This window comes from Meleagris gallopavo, chromosome 1 (genome assembly GCF_905368555.1).
Source record: "Meleagris gallopavo chromosome 1, MGAL_WU_HG_1.1, whole genome shotgun sequence".
Lineage (NCBI taxonomy): Eukaryota > Metazoa > Chordata > Aves > Galliformes > Phasianidae > Meleagris > Meleagris gallopavo.
This window is the reverse complement of record NC_139404.1, coordinates 69,135,192-69,157,248: the sequence shown is the minus strand read 5'-3', so window position 1 is coordinate 69,157,248 and position 22,057 is coordinate 69,135,192. Positions and strand designations below refer to the sequence as shown.

Sequence of the window (22,057 nt, the reverse complement as noted above, 5' to 3'; positions counted from 1 at the left end):
GATAAGAACATTATCCACATGTTCTGAATAGTAGCTGACATACAGGGTTATTAAGTGACTTAAAGCCACGCGAAAAGCCCACTGAAGACATGGAATTAAGCTATTTTGCTCTTCCAGTCCCACTCTGGCAATTTGATCCTCACACTAATCTTCATTGTGAAGACAGGAAGAGTGCCTTAAGTATTTCCTGCAAATCCTGATTTCCAAATCAAAGTTCTAGGGTTTGTAAAGGGAGCGCATTATGAAATCTATCTGTACATCCTCCCCAAATATTTTACTTTGGAAAAAAGGAATTAATTATTACTTCACCCCAAATAGTTAGAAAAAATACTGGAAGACTTAACAATCATCAGGGTGAAAACAGTGACATAGACCGTCTGTAATAGAAATACAAACTTATCCTCAGATACCTACTTCTCCAAAGGCAGCTACCAAGCAGTGACCTTCCAACAGCCCTGTGGCCACCGCCATCCTCCCAACTCTAATGCAGACTAAGTCAGGGGAAACAGATTTCTAGCAGCCGTTAGGTGCTGCTGGAAGCACTGCGATAAGACATACGCAAACTGTCAGTTGTGGGATTAAGGAGAATTTTGTGTTGTTTCATGCTGCGAGACATCATTAAAACAGCTGCAGCCAAATCCAACACAAAGGCCTTTCTGACGTTGTCATTTCAGAGATACTCTTACAGCGTCTATCCTAATACAGGGGCAATCCTCACACCTCTAACTAGAACTTTGGAGACAGACCAGATATATTCATATACTTGCATGCCCACACATTATACCAGGGCAGTAGGAGAGGGACAGCTCCAAGCTCTTCCATTGCTGAAGCCGACCACTTCAGGCAAGGACATTTTAGTCAGTAGTGCTAATTAAAAACATCTTGCTAGGAACTAACTGAGTAACCCAAAGTCACTTTCCCCACTTCTAAGGAGAAAAGGAAGAAAAAAAAAAAAAGAGGCCTCTGTTTGGACAGCTTTATTTGCAGTCAGTTCTTCTGCTACTCCCAATTCAGGGAGCTGAATATCTCCTCCTCAGTGCTCAGCAGCTGCTCCTTAGGTCAGCCTCCCCGTTCCTTTTCCTCGCACAACACTCACCCCGCAGTGCCAGATGACAGCAATGTGAAGTGATATCTGTTGATCTGCATAGCCCTTGCAGAATCTTGGAAGCCATTCCAACTAGGAAAAGAGCAGAGAGCTCTTGGTTTTTGGATGAGGATGTAAAATACCAGAGATTATTGCAACAGAGGAAGGGTAGAGGAAAAGAACTGGCACAGAGTGCCCCGTTAAGACCGCAGGCTGAGTGCAACCGGTGCACTGGGACACCATCTTGCAGTAGCATTTGAAAGCTGGAAGCCATCATGTCACAAATATATTTGGCCATGACCCCGCATGACACACGTATCTCCTTCATAATGCCTCCACGGTTTGTCTCTAGGAATAGCACACCCCTAATTTGATCACATTCAGAGGACGGCTAGGAAAGTCTCAGACCACTGTGGTGTCATGTCTATGCAGACCCTCACATTCAGTTTTTCAGTTTACACTCATGCTTGTCTGCATGCTTTGACACGGAAGGAGGGACAAAAAGCCACCCTACCACCACTGCAGTGAGGAACTTCATTCTAGCTCCATATTTTCAGGCTCTTCCTAGCAAGGCTACTCAGCCTAATGCTTCCGTTAACTAAACAAACAGTCCTGAAGCTGCAGCTTGAACCCAGAATGGGTTTGCTCCCTCTGTAGTCATTACCCCACTTGAAGCCTCTGCACAGCAGACAGGCCTTTCTGAATATTTTGTTTGCTAAGAGAGATGCCAGTTTGGCTCAGCTCGCTCTAAACCACAGCAAGAGCATCATCCACTTGACTTACTTAAAGAAAAGCCAATTGAGATCCTCTTCATCCTAAAGATGAATACACACACACATCCCTTTTCCTTCATCTCAACGGAGCTTACAAAACACAGCACCACCCCTAAGAACTAATAGTGATGTCCAGGAGCCCTGCATTCGACTTCCTTAAATGATCGCTCATCCCCATTACAGCTGGTAATCGCAAGTTGAAGGCTAGGCTGGGCTTCAGCTTTCCTTCGCTTTGTTTTGTTTTGCTTTGCTTTGGGTTTCTTGGTCTGTATCTGATGAAGAGTCTATATGCCTACAGAAGACCCTTCTGCTGCTGGAGCTTTGACCCTAGACAGTCCATGTTAACTGTAAGAATTAGAAGGGTAAAAGCTCAATTCAAACTGCAGGGTTACAATGACAAAACACTTGGCAGCAGCAGTTACTGCCTTTAACCCTCTCTTCAAATATCCTCTCAAAACAGCTGAAGGAGGATTTTCATGTGCATGCAGGGTGGGAGCAGCTAGTTCATTTCCTGCACAGCAGGGGATTCAGCATCTTCAGTCACAGAGAAGGGCCCTGACTGCGCAAGGCACTCAGGTGGGAAGGCTCCTAGCAGTTTCTTTCTTTCTGAGTTGAAACTATATCTAAGTATTGCCTGGTGATCAAGTAAGCTTGTGACTCTCATTACATTTACTGTTTCCTGAAGGAAGAAGGTGTGCGGAGGCCTTGATTCACTGTCTTTAAAATGTTCTTGTAGGGACTTCAATCCCTTGTCCTGTCCTGGATCATGTTCTTAGAAGAAGACAGTGGATACTCTTTTTCTCAAAAATTACCTCAACAGGAATTTGGGAGACAGAACAGCATTTGCCAGAAGGAATGAGGACAGGTGCTGGGCGCATCAACATGGGAGCTTGTAACAATTTGGGAGGATAAAAGGAAAGGGACAATGAAACTAGATGACCCTGTGGTCCTTTTCAACACTGGCCATTCTGTGATTCAGTGATTCTAAGATTCTATGATGCTATGAGTGGTCTGACGATCTGTGGTTTTCAGCTGTACATCCAGAGGCACTGGAGCTGCTCTTGCTGCAGGTATATTCTGCTGCATCCATGGTTCTGTTTGGGTCTCAATTATCACATCCCCACAAGGATTGTTCCTCGGCCATAAGATTGGAGACCACTGGGACATGGAAGAGATTGCTCATCTCTGCATCAAAGAAGTATGATGTCACTCAAGAGTGCTTGAGTCTCTGAGCTGAGAACCTGGCTCTGTTTCATCCCTCGGAAACCCATCTGTGCTGGGCTGCTGTGGAGGTGCCCACTACCTCCCAGCTCCAGAAGAGACACCTGCAATGGATTGACCTGCAGTAGCACAGCATTTAGCCATCTGTCAGGCATCAGGATTTCTTCTTCATGTTGCTATCACATGTACCAATCCACTGTCATCTACCTTACGACATACTTTACGTACTCCTATTTACAGCATATGCACTGTGGAATTACTTTAAGAATATAGATAGACAATGGAGATGCCCATCGAGAGGCCATGTGCTTGTGTTGTCAGAAAAAACAATTAAGTTGAACCCTGCTGGAAACTCTCCCTACAGCGGATGCCCCAGGAGTCAGCAACGCGCAGACTTCTTTGAAGAGCCGTGTCTTAACAGGGTCTTAAGAGCCAGTTTCAAGACAACCCTCTCACAGACACAAAGCACCAGCCATGAAGCAGAATACAAGACATCAGGCATCGCATGACATCAGGTAGCACATTTCCATTTATTTGCCTTTCTTCAAGAACTCTTAACTCACCGTTGAGCAAAGGAGTGCATACAAGATGTACAAGAAAAGATTAAAAGAGACTTCCTTATCGTGGTGTTCTGTGGTATGAAGGACCACAGCCTCTGTTATTTCAGTTTTACTTTTTAAAAGGATAATTTTTTGTGCTCCAGCTGACATGTTACAGTCCAGAGAACAACCTGCCCTTCTACAGGAATCTCTTGAGTCATTTCCCAGGCAGCATTGCTGAATAGACCCTGCCAGTTGTAACAAGTGCATTTCACCAGATACCTGTTAGTTTGTGAATCCCTAAGTTCAGAAAGACAGTAAGAAACGAGAACGCAGAGGATGGGGACAGGGAGAAGTCATCAGGGTTTCTCCCCACAGGCAGCTGATTCCTGCCTGCTGTAAACTGTGGTGTTTTTATACTTCAACACAGCTGAGGTTGTGCCCTAGACACACGTAGGTTGTGCCCATGGTCTGACTCAACACGTTAGTAGCTTTCTTGTATAACATGAAAACCCAAGGCTCGTGTCCTGCTGTCCTTCACAAGACGCTCTGTCTGTTCACGTCCACATTGTATGCTGTTGATTTGGAACAGCCTCTGCCAAAATCAATAAAAATGCCTTCAGAATCAGAGTCTATGGACTCTAAAATCTGATCCACTATGTTCTCAGGGCTAGAAGAAGGAACAGGAATCAAGGAAGGGTCCCTGTCCAGCTCAAAAGACCTATGTGGGTCGTCCATTGAGTGGAAGTGTCCTTTCTGTTGCTCCACTGTGCTGAGTTTGCCAGAGCACTGCGCTGACCCAGCGCTGGACCGCTCCTGGTCGGACAGCAAGTTTTTTGTGGCCGTCACGGAGCCCTTAGAACCGTTGTCCATGATGGTGGTGAGGTTGGAGTAGCCCTGCAGCTCCAGGCAGGAAGTCATTTCTGAAACAGAGTGCCTTCGGATGCTTGTCCCGTTGGCAGCCATACCCTCTGTTTCGTACTCAGCTACTGGTGTCAGCAGTGGATTATTGTAGCTTTTCGATCGCACCACGGGGTTCTTGGCGAGGATGTCACCTGACTTGGAACGCCTGAAGAAGCGCTTCTCTGTAAGGAAAGGAAGATCAGAATGACATCTAGGAAGTCTCCTGTTTTTGTTATATTCATAATTATGAGTGTTCAAAATAAAGGACAAGGCCCAAAAACTAAGAAGCTTTTCTTGTGTGACACCAACTTCTGAACAATCATATATTTTGCTGGTTTTATAGGTGCATAGGATTCAGATTCCCAGCTGTCTTTATCAATCTGAATGCCTCAAATTTATTTCAAAAATAGCTGAAATTCCCTTGCCGCCATTCAATTTCAACTGCTGGAGTAAAATAGTAAATATTGCAGGAGATTTGATATACACTTGCAAATATTTTCTTTAAGCTTTGCCAGAAAGCCAAATTCTGTTCTTGTTCTGCCTGTCGAGATCATCACTAATTGCAAGTCTTTGAAAGCTGACTTTTAAGATGGGTGGCACCGATTGCTTTTTAACTTCAGCTCCATTTGCACTTTCAGATCCTCATCTCTTCAATCCAAACCAAAAGTGCACTGCAGAGACAGTATAGTCAACCCACATAAGAAAGCAGGGAACCAGACACCCACTCTGGGAAAATCTCATCCCCTCGTATTTGGGGCATAGAGGATTAAGATACACAGTTTCACTAAACTATTTTGGAAAAAACTTTGATTCAAAGCATTGTTTGGAGACAGAACACAAACAGCCCTTGGAAATGGTCACTGCAGGGCAGTGCCCACAGCACCTTCCAGGGAAACAGAACCGCACTCAGCCCAGCAGAAGTTTTAATGAGGCCGTTGTCAACGCAGTGCGTGCTTTCCAAAGAATGAACGGCAGGTGGCAGCAAGTGAGCACGGAGATCCTCCACCAGTGTTTCAGGGCAGGAGTGATCTCTGCTGCTCGATCCGAATTATCATCACGCAAATGTTTTGCCTATTGCATTGCTCTGCCTCGCCTGTGCACAAAATAGGGATAAGAATGCGGTGTATCTATTGGGTCACACTTCTGAAGCTTTCTCCCTGCCACTCACACTTCCCATCCTCACAAAAAGGGCACGGCTGGAGGAGGGAAATGGGTTATATCTGGATGACAACTACAGCCACTGAAAATAATCGTAAACAAAAAAATGCTTCAAGTTAGGATGCTTAGCATATGTTCAGCTCCAAGCTATGAGATTTCCCTTAGCAATGCCTTTCTCTTCTACAATTACACTTTCCTGCTTACCTGGGTACAAATGCCAATCACACAAATAAAAGAAGTTTCGGTAATTAAGATCACAATTTACAGTAAAACATATTTGTTTCTTCAATGCATACTGCAACACAAGCATTTTTCCATTCAGCTTCAGAGGAAGATCAGCAACCAGACAAAATGGACTGTACAGAATCCACGCAATTTAACTTATTTACTCCTCCATTTTCTCTATTCAAGTAGGCCATCACAGTATTTAGATAAAAATATTTGGGTACTACCACATTTCCTTGATGACTTACAATGTAAGTTATGCTGTAATATCCCCGTTGCAATTTCAGCAGATTGCAGCACTCAGAGGGATTTTCCAAAGTCCTTCCTCTTGGCCTAATCTTGCCTTCACATAACAGCGCACACGGAACCCTACAGTCCCTAAGGTAGAAGGGAGTCTGCCATCAGGCAACACCATTTTTAACCGCCTTGGTTTTTTATAGGTGCCCATGTATGTGATACTTAAATAATACCTCTAGCAGAGAACATTCAACAGCCTACACCAACAATTTACTCCAGCACCTAGCCAATGCAAAAAAGTTAGAGATCTTCCCTCCCGTGTAAGCTGAGTTTCTCTTGTTTTGTTCACTGCTATTCTTATCTTCCACTCTGCAGAAACATATTACATTTTGCAAGCTTATCACTTAGTCTTTTTTAAGACAAATTCTCACTTTTTCCTGCTTTAAATAACCTTGCAAAATCCTTGCACACAAGTGAACACATAATACTCAGCATTCTAGCAATTGCTTCTTACTTCTTTCTCTCTCTGTCCATAAGGCATCCTGTGTTAAAACGCGCTCCCTACGAGGTTGAATGGAAAAGCAAAACACATTTCAGATTCAAAGCCGTAAAGCAGTGAGTGCTGGTTTCATCTTCTGCCACTGCCAAATCATCGTGACTTTGCATACTGCATGACCTCAGAAAAATAGCGTGGTCATACTGCTCAGTCTCATAGAACCATAGAACCAACAAGGTTGGAAAAGACCTCCAAGATCATCCAGTCCCACTGTCCACCTATCAGCAGCACTGCCCACCAAACTATGTTCCTTAGTAGCACATCTATACTTTCTTGAGCCTCCAGAGTCGGTGACTCCACCACCTCCCTGGGCAGCCCATTCCAGCACCTGACCACTCTTTTGGAGAAGCAGTGTTTCCTAAAGTCCAGCCTGAATCTGCCCTGGTGAAACGTGACGCCATTCCCTCTGATCCTATCACTGTTACCTGGGAAAAGAAGCCAACCCGCCCTTGCCACAACTTTCAGGTAGTTGTAGGGGACAGGATGGCCTCCCAACAATCCTCGTCCCCAGACAGAACAATCCCAGCTCCCTCAGCCACTCCTCAAAAGACTCGTGCTTCATTTCCCTTAACAGCTTCATTGCCCCTCTCTGGACTCTGTCTCCTCACGTGCAGGCCCCAGTCCTGTGTGGACTAAGCTCTTGGGGATGCTCTCTGTGCCGTGTCAAATCAAGCTGCAGTGATACTCACCCAGGATACAGGAAGAGTGTGTGAAGGGCCCATCACTGGAATACAGACCATAGGTGCCCAAATAAGGTGAAACCACTTTCTGGATCAGAGATTCCAGTTTCAGATAATCTTCAGTCACACCTTTTGACTCATGAACCCCCTGAAAGAGAAACACCAACATGATGAGCGCCATCTCCTCCCAACACAAACTTTCCTTGTGCACCGCAGCAAGCAGAGAGGCAGCAAGCACCTTCAGGAAATTACACAGCAACTGTAAACTGTAATGTGATGTTATTCCTCTACAGCTGCTTTGTCTGACTGTAAAGTCAAGAGATGGGAGTTGAAGCAGTCTAACCATGGAGCACTGCACAGATGCTCAGAAGGAGGCAGTAGCTATTCTGAGGAGTTGAAAATGCAGGCTTTTAGAAGTGGCCTGGTTAGCACGAGGGCACTCTGGGGTGATGGAGGATGAGGTCTGTGAAGATCGATTAGACCAGCCCCAGAGGTTGCTGTTTTTTGCAATCCTGCACTGACTTCCTGAATGAAAGATGAGCACTAACTACCAAGCACTACACCTGCAGCTGGTACCACACGGTGGCACTGCCTTGTAAGTAATGCAATAGGGTCAAGGAAAAGATGAAGCTGACTCTCAAAATTATTTCTTCCAGGCTATTGTAAAAAAAACAAAAACCCATGTCTATATTGAAGGGATTTATATCTCCTTCTTCCCTGCTCCCTTTTAATTGCCTGGGCAAAAGAGGAAAACATCCATAAATCCATGCAATTCACACCGAAATTAGCAACTGCTACAATCCCCTAAAGACAAAACCCATTGCCCTTAGATCTTAACTCTGCAGTTCCACTCACAAACGGGCTCATAAGGCTGAGGAGGTGTCAGGCAAACTCTGTAGATGAGCAGTCCCCCTTCCACTTAGCGTGTCCGCTCCAGTGCAGAGCTCAGCTCTATTTACTCAAGTGTAGGATTCTTCATCCTACCTAAGGTGTACTCACCTATGTTGTACATGTGAGAAATTTTGTTGCACAATTAAGATCCTAAGTGTCATGCCCAACAGGAATTTTTCTTGAACTTACTTGGATTCCAAAATATTGTAAAAAAAAACAAGAAACAACACGTTGGGATAAAAGCCTCCTGAGAGCCAGATGCAGATCAAATGGGTAAGATTACAACACTTCCTTCAGTACGTGATAGGATCCTGATGTTCTGGATGTATTAGCTGCTCAGAATGAGTCACCAAACAGTATCCACAAATGTGCATCAGCCTGCAATGTGTTGTGAATGTTTGCTTCACCCCTTGGCTGCTGCACGTCCTGAATGCCAGCTGGCAGTCACTGACAGAAGTTTATGAATGGAAAACAAATAAAATCCAGCAGAGGGTACACAGAATTTCCTTTCCAATTCAGTGGACTTTAGATAACGAGTAGCAATCTTCAGGGATGTGCTATGTCCTGTAAACTTTCAGAGATTCACAAATACAAATATGAATACAAGCGCATATGCTGTGAATCTGAAAGCTTGCAAACACAAAAAAAAAAAAACCCTGCAGAATAAATCCATAACTACCTAACCAATTAAAACCAGAGAAAAATAACACGGGAATAATTCAGAAGGCTTAGTGAATATGAATGCATTATTTCTAAGTTACTGAGGCCTGCACCGGAGAAAAGGTTTCAAAGAGCAGGAGAAAGGCTACTTTTTTTGATACTTAGAACTGCTCCATCTCCTGTCTTGGTGGAATTTACTCAAGATCTTTCCAGTCCTCAGAAAGTTAACTTGCCTTCTACCTTAGTATTCATGACCCCATCTCACTCATAACCTGCTGACAAAGATCAAAACATTAGGCCACCCACTTCGGGTACCTGCTTCAGTTACCTCAGGAACCAGTGTCCTAAATGTGAAACATAAAATTGGTAGCAAAGGCAAGTGATATTTAGCATTATCCATAGCCAGAATTTGAGGCTTTATGCACTTTTCTGCCACTGAGGTATTTTTGGTGAAAGAGGGCAGCTAAAACATCAGCTGTGGAGAATGAAACCCAGTAATTCACTAGTACCACACTGCCCACAACACAACCCTGAACACTGGCAGAACTGAGATACTGTGTGAGTGATAAAAGCATCCTTGCTCAGTGGCATCTTAATGCTGCCAGATTTCCTATCAGTTTCACATGTCTGAATTTTTGGTTCCAATGGCAGCTATTCGTAGAATCATCGAATGGCCTGGGTTGAAAAGGACCATAACAGCCCTTCTGAAGGCAGCTTCCTCAAACCACAGTTCAGAAGCAGTCTGCAGCTTCAATGTGAAAACACACAGCGGACTTCACATCACAAACTGAGCATGTAAGGAACATGTTAAAATGGTGTTTCTCTCGGATTTCTTTCTGCTGTGTTACTGAGAGACAAACTTATTCCTCCAGGCCTCTGTTTAACTTCTGGTGGAGGTTTTAGGATGGAGCAAAGTATGTTTATAAATGCTTCACATATCTACACATAAATATATCTATACAGATATCTATATATACATATATAAATACCTATACATCTATCTACATAGATATCTACATCTACAGGAAAATTTGTAAATACCATTATAGGTCCTCTGCCAAATGTGTAGGCAATTGTGCTGATAATGACAAAATCAGCTTTAAATTAAAGCCAGCTTGTGACTGTGATCCATTTCACAATAGTTTCTCAGATGGCAGGACTTCCAAGTCACCAATAAATATTTTCCTGTTATGCTGGCAACTCATGGTTCTTCTTATACGTACTGCTTCATGTCTTAGTAGACTGACATGCCACTAAGTAGCAATAAAGCAGCAGTCAGATCTAGCAGGATGGCTGCTTAGCTTGCAGGAAACTATCTCATAATTTGGAGAAAAAAATAAGAACTTGGAACATTATCAGTAAAACAGAGGCTCTAGCCTTATCTTTAATGCAGTATTTGCTCTGCAGTCATGCAAAAACTTACTTTAGAAGATAACTCTGCCCTTTCATGAACTCAATTTCATTTTAGCAGTAGAGTTTCATGCTTCTCCGAAAGCATAAGATGTATCTATTACCTCATTACCTGTGGAAGGATTGCAGTGTACCATTTTGACAAGTCTGCTCTACTCCCAAGGCATGGATAATGAGGATTTGAGTCTTGAATGTGTGAAAACCATCACAAACGGTAAAGTTTGCGCTCAGCATCCAGAAGGAGACATGTATTTCTGCATATAATACTTAATCCAAATCCCTGACTTCATTAACCTATAATTAAAACATCTAGAAACAGAGAATGGCATACAGCAGTTTGAAAGCATTAAAGGGACCTTATGCACTCCTATTTTTGATATATAAAAATATACCATAAGTACTCCCAGAAGGGCCATATTCACAGAAGACCACTGGTTATTGCTAGCTTTTTTAGGAAGTTCCTGCCCTCTCTGCTGGAGCTTGCCCCATCCATGAGCCTGCAGGCACCAGGGGTGACTATGTCATCCCAGTGGGGACAGAGGCACTGAACTACTCAGGTTTGCATTGCTGCCAGTGCAGCAAGCTAACCACAACTCCCACCGTCTTTTTAAAGGACACAAGGACTTCATATGAAAGCACAGGGGAACAAATAGGTAATAAACTTACCTTGGCACTGCTAATAAATGTTCAGTAGAATGATGCGGGGTTTAGTAAACTAATATAGTGAACTCAGCCTGCTTTTTAAATACACAGGACTGTTTGAAGCATAAAAGACATCTAAAGTGGGCCTGAGTCCAGGCTTATATTTAAGGGCTTGAAGAGCCTCTTCAAACTTGCCTATGGTTAGCGTTTATGGATTTGACGTTTAGCAAACTGTAAAACAAGGACAGATTGCTCTGGAGGTTTTTTAACAAACAAACATATTAACACACACATATTAAGAAAAAAATATTAATCCATTATAAGCATTTTATCTAAGTGTAGATTACAAAACTTGCAAAGACGTCAGAAAAATATTCTGTTTGTCACAATTTTTATGACAAAAAAAAATAAATAAAATGAAAGAAAGACAGAAATCAAATGTCCCTCCTTTCTTTTTTATTTTTGTCAATGGAATAACCACGAACACAATTCTTTATTTCTGTATCCTACGACACATATTCTAACATCCTGCATTTTTCTTTGCAGGCAGCCAGCAGTGACAACGGCACAAGGCAGAGCAATCCTCTGCTGAATTCTCTGTGAGAGGATGCAACCTCTGCCCCTGTGTGCTGGGTCAGTCCCCCTGAGGCTCCTTCTCTTTCTTTTTGTTCATCACAGCAACTGAGATCCTTTCATTTTTCGTAACAGTGACAATTAAAATACAACCTGATAGAAGCAGCACTTCCAAATGAGAGCTGCTGATAGGTTGGTAGGTCTCCTACTAGAGAGCCTGGCTAAACTAGAGCACAGTTTTAGGCTTCCCATATTCCTGTAAGAAGATGCAGGACTTATTATGAAAAAGAGCTGGTTTGTGAAACCTGACATGGTTCAGAAAGGAAACTTTTTGTCTCTCACTTCTCACCCCAACAACTGGATGAAAAGCTGCATCTCTCCTTTTTACTGGCATTAAGGATCAAAGTGATGCCCAAATCTGTACTGTTTATTGGCAGGAAGTAGTAACAAATCTCTACTGTTGATAAGAAAGACTGATAATGACATACAGACCCTTAGGACTAGAGGCCACAGAGCACATAGTGGGAATTTCTGCACTGTTGCTCCATGAATTGTAGCCTGCTCACACATCCTTGCTAGGACAGGATCAAGCAGAACAAAGATGAAATTTTCCTCTCAAGCACTTCTACTGGGCAGAGCAACCACAAGCAAAAATACGATCTATTTATCACTTCATCCAACTTTCTTGGTGGGTTATGTTGGCTCAGAAATGGCTTATCCTAAAAATGTTGCAGTGCATCACACTCTTGATGGCAGGCAAGGTAGCAGATTAGAAAACTGAACAAATAAATTAAAGTACCTGGAGACAAAAATGCTACAGCAAAAGCTGTCATGTCCTCTGCTTATCTGGCACACCTGAAAAGAATGTCTCATGCATGGCAAGAGGGTAGGAACAAAGCTAGCTGGCTACTCTTTTTGCCTCCAGATCTCCTGGATGTTTTTTGTTGATGCGTGGCTCATGTCATTCTTCTTTGGTATCTTAGCTGGATTTTCACATAGCCATCACTCTCTCATACCCAGCTTCTCTCGATTCAATCCTCAGCTTCATCCCATTGCCCCCACTCTCTCCTAATACCCCACGTTCATCCTTAGCTTTTTCAAACCCTGCACAAGCTCCCCACCACCTGCTGGGCTTCTCTGCAGAGCCCTCTGTATTCATCTTGACTGCAGGCTGCTTCAGTACTGGACTAGTGCAACTTGTCCCATGTAACTCCTCACTCATCTGTGTTTGAAAATATGCACAAATAACCATTAACACCAAACCACTTCTAAGTAACCAAGAGAAACTGAAGAGTTTTGCTCAGAACTTATGAAAGGTGACAGGTCCTTTACAGTTTCCAGTAGTGACTAACAATTTCCACCACTAGAAACACCCAGAAATGGAGGTCTCAGTCAATTGCTTTTCATTTCTCTCTTTAGCACAGAGTATTATAGGTCCACTTACCTAATAAATTATACATGAAAATATATCTCCAGTGTCTAAGTGTACTCTAACAGCTAGACATAATGCTGACCTAGTGGGCTGACTTCCTCAGCCCAGCATGCAAATGTAGATATGCTCAAATGGACACTGGTCATTGATTACATGATTATAGTACTCTGAAGTTCAGCTTTAATGTTTCAGCTGATCAGCATGCTCACATGAATAAATAGTGGTGTGGGAGATTACCTTGTAATTAAACTGCTGAGCAGCAGCACTATCACAGGCGACACCGAGCAGGAACAGCCACAAGCCAGATCCTAGTTTACTGACTTCTGGACTCGAGAAACAAAGAAGCAAAAACCAGACTTCTGGGTTAACTAATCATAGCAATCATTACTCTTGGTGCCTTGATGACCCACAGGAGTGAAGTCCCTGGGGCAGGAAGCTGTAGCAGGAGCTGCATGTGGCTCAGCTTATGGCCAGAAAACATTCCCTGAGAATTAAGCTGCTGGGGCATCCCCAGCATGGGTCTGCTGGGGCATCCTTATCCACTAGCCCCTACCAACAAAAAACAATCCTGCCCTTGTCCTGCATGAAAGGAAACATGCAGCAGGAGGTGCTCACAGGGTCAGGCCCAAATACAAAATGAGGTCCTGGCCTCATAAACATCCCTGTCTCAACCACACAGGAAAATGGCTAAGAAACACAGCTCTTTTCTGCTAAAGCCTAGCAGATTCTTGGAAGGAAAGAAAAATGCATTAAGAAATGCATTTCTCTCTTTCACTGGCGAAACACCAGATCAGTATGACTGACACGCATGCAATGCAATAATCTGACAAATATTGGGTGGTAATAGTTGACCGGATACTCCCAAGGAAAACTGCAATTAAAAGTCACAAGTCACACCACAAGACAGACACAGAACAATGCCTACAGTGAAAACATGTGTTACTCAGCCAGTCCTGCTTCTGGAGAAGCGAGTGCACAGACTACAGCGTACACCCTGGTGACCACCACATGACAGCAAGATCTGCCTTTTATTTCAGTCAGTGAAGTAGCAGGAGCCTTACTTCTAAGAGATGAGTGAAAAAGCACCCTCACAGGCCGTATCTGCTTCTCACCATGCTTGAGTGTAAGACTTTTCATGGAGCCATATATAGCCTTCTCAAATTTGAAGCAACACAGCAGCAACCCTGACTCAGGGCAGGCATGAAATCACTGCAAGTGGGGTGTGGGGACTGTGGGCTACTGGATTGTCCTCCTGTGCACAGCTGTTTTTACTGCACAGTGGAGCACCATAAGCCTCCCCCTCGCACCTCCTCCATCAGCTAACTTGCACAACACTCTACTGAAAAACTCATTGACCTTGATCTTACAACTGCCTGGGGCTCCCATCAGAATCAGGATGCCTTAAGCTATATACACTGTGACCTCGATTGCCCACCTTGTGCCCAGAGAATCAGCCCCACAGAGAGGATTCCCTTGTACTATACAAATGGAACTGTATTCATGGAACAGCGTATGCCTTCATTGACACATGGAATAAAGGCAAATTCGTGAGTAAACTCCTGCAGTATCAGATGTGATAACTGATTCTTCTCAGCTTCCCCAATCTTGACATCAAGGGCAATGCCGTACATAGAATTCACTGCTCAGTGTCAGACCAAAAGTTCACTAACTTCAACATTTTGTCACTAACAGTGACAGTGTGTGAAGTGCATGGAAGAACAAAAAAGGAAATAGTGTGTACATGAAGGGCTTTCTTGTAGAAAATACTGATGCTTCTAGGAAGCAGTGATGTAAAAACCCACTGTACGGCAATTTGCAGAAGACCCTAAGAGAAAAGAATCTGTGCTAGAAACTATTTAACCACTGAAATGGAGATGGTGAATAATTGATAGGACTAGTTTCTAAAAATAAAGGAAAAAAAAGATTAACTAGTGAATCCTCTGAACAGGGGTGAGAATGGCTTTCTTCAGCACTTCTGCAAAATGCTTTACTTGCGTAGCTACATCCTTCCTCTTGCGTGAGTGCAATGCTGAACTCTTCTGCTGTCCTACAAAAGAAGATTGGGCTATCGGCAATAATTATTCAGCCCAAAACTGAATATTAGTCACAGTTAGTGAAGGTGTGCTGGGTGACATCAGCTGGCAGACTGACTCAGCCACCAAAAGGTGCAAACTGACAACAGATATGAGATAGAAAGAGTGATAACTTTTGTATGTTGATTAAATCCTAGCAATTCCCCATCAATACACAGGCTCAGTATTTCTGGAGGACTTTCCGTTTGAGAGCTCCCAGAAAGACGCTTAATCAAACTCTGTGAGTTCACTTAGAGGGACTATGTGATCAGTATGTGCCCTTCGAAAAGTCTTCTGGATAAAAGGAACACCCTGAATCAAACTAACTGGGTGCAGAGACAGATTGAGAATTGGGAGTTTAAACAACCAGATCCTGCCTCCAGCTCACTCATCTGCATTTGCCAGCCTGGACCAAAAATTCCAGTTACTTTCTCCTGGGTTCCCCCAGTGATTCATGCCACTTGCATGCCAAGCAGACAAACTAGACATTTTTAGCCCTTAGGCAACAGGCTCAAAAAAGAACCAAAACTGCTTCAAGCAGATACTACATTCTGCTTTGAATCTGTGTTGATGATGCCGAACCTGATTCACCTGAACTATGTATGCCCCTTTCCAAGGGGGTTTCTCTGCAGCAGCCCAAACGCTGCTGTCCTGGGAAAAACAGAGAGCCCATTTCTGCAAACAAGAACAAGCTAAAAGAAAACTGCTTCCCCTCTCCGATACAGCCCTCACCCTTGGGGAGGAGGCCCATAATAATAATTCATGTCTAATGTAGGATAATTTGTTTTCAGCAGTATGTGTTCCCAACCAGTATACCTGGTGCCTGGAGGAAATATGAAAAATCGGTCTTGTGCATCAAACATTCAGAATCAGAACAGTCCCCATTATGTGGTTTTACAACCACTAAAGGCCATGCTCTTCACATGACATGTCCATTTCTAAACAGCAGTAGCTTTTTCATATGTGTTGGAATGATGCAGCCACACAAATGATGGTTGTATGCCTACGAGCCCCTGGCAGTACTGCCTCAAGTCATTTCTTCCTCACTTTGCTCTAGCTCAAATCACTACCACACTGGTAAATCCTTAAATATTTCAAGGGTTAAACACATCTGGTCTTATCTCTGCCTCTTGCTTTTCTCATAGCAACAGTGCTCGCAGAGGGAGAGGCAGAACGGCTTGCCAATGCAGCATTGACAGAAGTCAGCACTTCAGATCCCTCTGACTGCCTCAGAAATAAAGATCTTGTCATATTCACTTTAATCTCCAGCAAGTGCCAAGTTCTGTCACTGTCAGCGTGAGAAACAGTGCTGTCTCTTTCTTCCTTTCAGTGGTGGCACTCAGACACAGACAAAAGATAAGGGAGACAAAACAGCAGACATGGTTAGTGTTAGGCAGCTCAGAGTTTTTCCAGTGGTTCATCTGTGCAAAGATAGCAGTGGGATTTTTCTTTCTAGAAAGGATCAAACACTTAGAAGAGGCCAGTCTTCCTCTGACCCACGGAAATATAATATACTACTTTTCTTGAAAGTGTTATATGAGATTGCAAAAAAAAAAACCAAAGCAGAAAATGAAGACCGAAGATAAGTAAGTGATATAAAATGATTAGAAGTAAGGAAGTTACTTTGAGACTTTGGTTAGCATCCTGCAGAAGCTGAGCAGCCAGTCTGCTAAAAAAGATCCAGTAAAAATAATGCTATGCATTTGACTTTCTTAGTTTTAGGGCCGGAGCTTGTCTGATTCCCAGCTACGTGTCTCCTCTGGGCACTGATAAAAACTGCAATCATTCCAGTCAAATAAGCTAATTAATGTGACTTTGACAACACATCACATGAATCTATGCATAAGTGAGTGTTTCTGAAGAACTGTTTATGGAATAAACTTGAGCTGGAGTTAGTTTGTCTCCATTTCCAGATGCTGTGGCACTTCCAGATTAGACTCAGAGACAAACATAGGCGTGCACAGAAGAGCAAGTGCAGCCCCACGCAAAGATCACCCTGTGCGTCACGAAATAATGAGATGTGACATTTAATGGCCAAGGGAGTGAAACCTCTCATTTCTCTCAGGTTCCCTCCTGAAGTTCTCTCTGATCTGTACACATTAAGCTCATCTCACCTTGCTGGGGAATTGACAACTTTTAACTCTGAGCATTCAAGTCTTTTACAGAGTCTTGTCTCTGAGTTTCTTCTCATTGAACATTTATTATAAGAAAACCCATCACGCATTTATTTTCAGGTGGGGACTTGAACAGAAAAAAGGATGGTAGAGCCCTCCCTCAGTGCATCCGGCCTCGTTTGAAAAGACATCTAAGAAATGCTTTTGAAACTCTGGAAACACTATCTTGACTGCTGTTACCTACCTGTGAGGATTTCCGATGCTGTCTTTCACAGGCACTCTCCTCTCTTAAATCATTAATGAGTATTCATCCCTCAGCATCCTCCCTGCCACTTCAACCTTTACAGGGGACCCAAGAAAGGAATTAAAATGGAGAACACGTTAGCCATGCCTTCTGAAGGTTTTTTTTCCACATTTGCTATTTCTGATGGTGACAATTTCCATGCCCACCAACTCATCCCTGTGAACCAGGAGGAAGCATCTTCCAGAAGCCCTATCCACCCTAAGCAGTCAGGCAGGCTGCCCATCTTTTCTTCATCCTAGCTACGTGTCACACTAATGACTCCACATTGTGGCACATCAGTGACACAGCAGCTCTCACAACAACTGCGATAGGTTAACATGGAGGAAGAAAACGTGTGGTTGACGTCAACTGAACCTCTGATGTACCTCTTGAAGATACAACCCTGCTACTTAAACGAAAGCCATTTGTCTTCAAAGCTGTCTGATGCTGGAAGTTAATCTGCATAACAGCTCACAGCTGCCTGCTGGAACAATCCTTCTACTTGCTGCTGTTTTAAATGTTAGCAGTTCTGAAAAATACATAATCATATTATACAACTTTTCAGACCACACTGCTGCTCAATTCCTTCTCTGGAAAACAGGGGCTTTAGTCAAGCTGCATTAGTTTCTCGCTGCCTAAATACCCAGCCCTGTGTGATTCAGACACTATGAGAAACAGTGGAAATACCCCTTCTTCAAAGCCTTTGTTCTTTGCAGCTGAACAATGAAACCACAAGAAAGGCTCATGAGTGATACAGGAGGAATGAGAGATTTATCTTCATTCTTGGAACTCAAAAGGTGACCTACAGCCTACAGAGGACAAAGACCTCATTGCCCTCTCTAGAGGACATCTGGATCACTGCGGACAACAAGAAATTATTTGCCATAGATCAGTACTAGTAGATTGGACTCCTTGTTTTGTTACACTATCCATCTGCCCATCCATATATTTCCCCGTCTCCTAGCAGGCTGCACAATCTTTATTGCAGAGAGCACATTTCCATTGTGTTTATTCAGTGCCCTACACAGGAAGGCTCCATCTATCCATATTGGCAAGAAGCTTGGAGATACACCATAGCAGAAGAAGCTGACAGCTCCTAGATTCACAAGGAATAAAAAGTAAACTGGTGTTACGTGAGAGCTACTCTGAGCGCAACAGCTGTATTTTGCAAAATATCTTCTTGACAGACTTCAGCCAGGCTAAGCTATGATTCTTTTGCCAGTATCTTCTCAATTCCAGTAGGCTTGCATTTTCTGAAATTGCACTTGGATTAAACAAACACTAAAAAGCAGCAGTGCTGGAGGGATAGGCGAGCAAGGCAGGCCCCCCCTCCTCCCCCCCCATGCCTCTTCTCACTGCAGTTCCCATCCTGTTTCTTACAAAAGATCAAGTCTCAGCAAAGCTGCACTGCAAAGGCCAGTCAGCTCACTCACAGCCACAGCAAGGCTGCTAGGTATCAGGGACACTGCACAGTGACCAGCTGCCTGACCCCAGGCAGGACCATCCCACCCTGCACCCCAGGAAGATTCGCAGCAAGGAGTAGGCAGCTCACAGGCAACAACAGATGGCTGGCAACAGAGAGATTTCAATCAAAGAGCATAATCTGAAGCCTGCACAGTCACGTGATTAACTGTTTTCTTTTTAATTGCTTGTAATTACTGGGTAGTGGCAAGTTAATGAATTTCACAGTACGCACATCACTGTGCCGTGCAGTTGTGACTTCTGCAGCCACAACAGAGCTCAGGGTAAGGCTGCGAAACTCCTGATGGAAGAGATTTCACACTCCCCACTTGCCATGAGAGAGGGGATGACTCCATGATACTCACTCAGCCACTCCTCTACCTACTGCAGATTGCGATGCACAGCCCTTTACAGAATACACCACAAAGCAATTACCTCCTGTGCAAGCCTTCACATCACCAGCCTGCAACACACTGTCCCATGGACTTCTGGCTCTAGCTGCCACAGAAGGGGAACAGTAGGACCAGGGTAGGCTTGGGTAGCATTTCAGAACAGGAGCTTCCATATCTTTCACAACTCTTTGCCTTTCCAAAGCATCTTCCAGGGAGATGTCAGAGGTGAGGAAAATCTGTGCAATTTGTTTTAAGCACCCTGTCCGTTTAAATGGAAAATTATAGCTTCCCATAACAATAAAATCCTATAGCATAGTTGAAGAAACAGGCAAACAACAAAACCCCAGGAGAAATCATTCCTGAAGGAAAGCAAACAGCTGTCAGAACTGCTTCCAAATAGTTCACACAGGAAATGATTTCTTTTCACTCTTTAATTACGTATGTGGGACTTTTCCAATACACTCCATTCGCACTGGAGTAGGCAAACTGCTCCCACACTGTCACTGGGGAAAAGCCATCTCTCAAACTGGGAGTGCTGACCCCAAAACACCTGGCTGCCGACTTCACTGCACCTGCATTTCATAGAATCACATGAATCAAAGAATGGCCTGGGTTGAAAAGGACCACAGTGATCATCAAGTTTCAACCTCCCAGCTATGTGCAGGGTCACCAACCACCAGACCAGGCTGCCCAGAGCCACATCCAGCCTGGCCTTGAATGTCTCCAGGGATGGGGCATCCACAGCTTTCTACTGCCTTCCTTTAACTTGCTGCTGCCCCTGGGAGGACAGCATTTTGGGCATCACTAAGAGATGTTAATCAGTCGCAACCATCTAATGGGCCTTGCTGTGTGTCCTGGCACACTGCAACAGGCTGCTCCTGGGGCCTGGTCCATCATGATTGAAGATGGGAAAGGAAAACTGAGGCCAGAGAAAGAGAAAGGATGAGCTTCCAGCAGCCCTCTTTGTGAGCAGTGCCAGGTGAACCCAAACAAGAAATGCTGCTCACAGATGCCTTGCCCAAAGCATTAGTTGGCCTTGTGACCTGTCTGAAAACACCATGTGCACGGAGATCCCGCTGTCCTCCTTCACCTAGCACTGAGTGTCACCACTGCTGGTAGGTGCCACACAAGGTCTGGTGGCACTGGGCTCACAGGTCAATGGCTGTGAGGGCTGGGAAGTGACTGATGCTTCTGGGAACCAGCTGCTGTGATTCCCCGATGGTTTGTCTACCCGAAGGCACTCAGGAAAATGAAGCAATATTCACTAAGAACAGGAACCTCTTTAGATAAATTGTGCACTGGCCTCTGAAGTAGAATTAAAGTGTCACTCATCTATCTTGCCACTCTTCCCAGTCCTTTAATTCTCAAAATTAGTATCCAAACCGAGTTTTAATGAGGTTTAATTAATCTTCTTTAAAAGGTAGCTAAACTTTCTTACGTTCCCCCTGTAGACAAGCCATGAATTACATTACTAAAGCACCCTGCCTCAAAGGATTCCTGCACCGTGGGAACACTCCCTACTGTTTTCAATAGTAAAAATTTCTATACTGCCTTTTATACTGGATTTAGTCCACTAGCCTGAGTAGGTCCACAAAAGGCATTTGTACAAACTAATGTAATTAGGTAAAGCATTCCACCTCTCACTCAATAAAATTATGAAGCCTGCAGGGATGTTCTAATTCAAGTTAAAAATGATTTTACCAATTTAACTCTGTTTTATCAGTTCAAGATTTGCTTACAAATGAACTTGCACTGGTTTTAATAGGCCAGGCTCATCAATGGAGGCCACCTCCAGGGCACAAATGTATTTTATTAAGGACTGCTGGATGTAGCTCAGGTTAAACATGTATGGCTTGAGCAGATGCAGCTCTTAGGATAATGCCACGGTGCAAGACAGCATTCAGGCAATCACTGCAGCTCTGGAGGGATGGGAACAGCCTAGCTCAAAGAAGATAGCTTCACAGCCATGCTTTTGGCATTCCTCACAGAAGTGACATTTTACATACAACAAGGTACTTTCAAAATGCACCATAAGCATACATCCAAATGATGTAATGATAATAATAAAGAAAAATGGCAACACATAGTGCTGTCAAATGTAGACAGCCAGTTTTAGTGAACACTCAGTTTCAAAATGCAATCTCTTCTTTTCATTTATGGCCCTGGACTTTCACCACCATGGTAATAAGGAAGATCCACACGAGCACCCACCTTTCCAAGTCTGCTGAGTGGAAGTAATGGCTGAGATGCAATTACGATTGCAGAAGCACACTGTCAGACAAACCTATGGAGTGCTCAGCAGCATCCATCCCCACCTCCCTGCCTCCACACCTAGAGAAGGTGTCATTGTGGCAAGCCTCAAACTAAGCAGAAGGTGGAAAGTGAGCTAAAAAGCATTAGAGGGGAAAAATGCCTCTGATGTGGTTTCTCTTTTTGACCACAAATCTACAGCTGGAAAAAGGGCAGCCCCCAGCTGTCCCTGGCTCACGGCCTTGTCACTTACATTGTTGTGCCTATCTGTGGCAGGGGAATCACTTTTGAGTGACATACAAAAAAGAGAATGAAGGTGCATTTTGGCTAGGATACATGGTGTACTTGGAACTCCTGTCTTGACACCACAGTGCCCACAGAAAGTGTCAGCAGTACTGTAACACACATTTAGACCTTTCTGGTTCCTCTATGTCATACTGGGGCTGCAGCTGATATTTTTTTTAGAACTCTCCCATCAATTCCCAGCTCCCCAGCCAACCA

At 43.8% G+C, this 22,057-nt stretch overlaps 1 protein-coding gene across 8 annotated transcripts in view; it reads right to left on the bottom strand.

Annotated features, from left to right (window-relative positions):
- Positions 1-3,589: 3,589 nt before the first annotated feature.
- Positions 3,590-22,057, bottom strand: part of PRR5 (proline rich 5) — an 84,813-nt gene continuing 66,345 nt past the window's right edge. For all 8 annotated transcript variants that reach the window (XM_085232800.1, XM_085232778.1, XM_085232781.1 and 5 more), the window contains 2 exons: positions 7,386-7,524; positions 3,590-4,702 (listed from right to left, as the gene is read on the bottom strand). In XM_085232800.1, the coding sequence (XP_085088926.1) occupies positions 4,155-4,702; positions 7,386-7,524 (687 nt within the window). In that variant the 3' untranslated portion in view covers positions 3,590-4,154. The remainder of the gene's footprint in view (positions 4,703-7,385; positions 7,525-22,057) is intronic.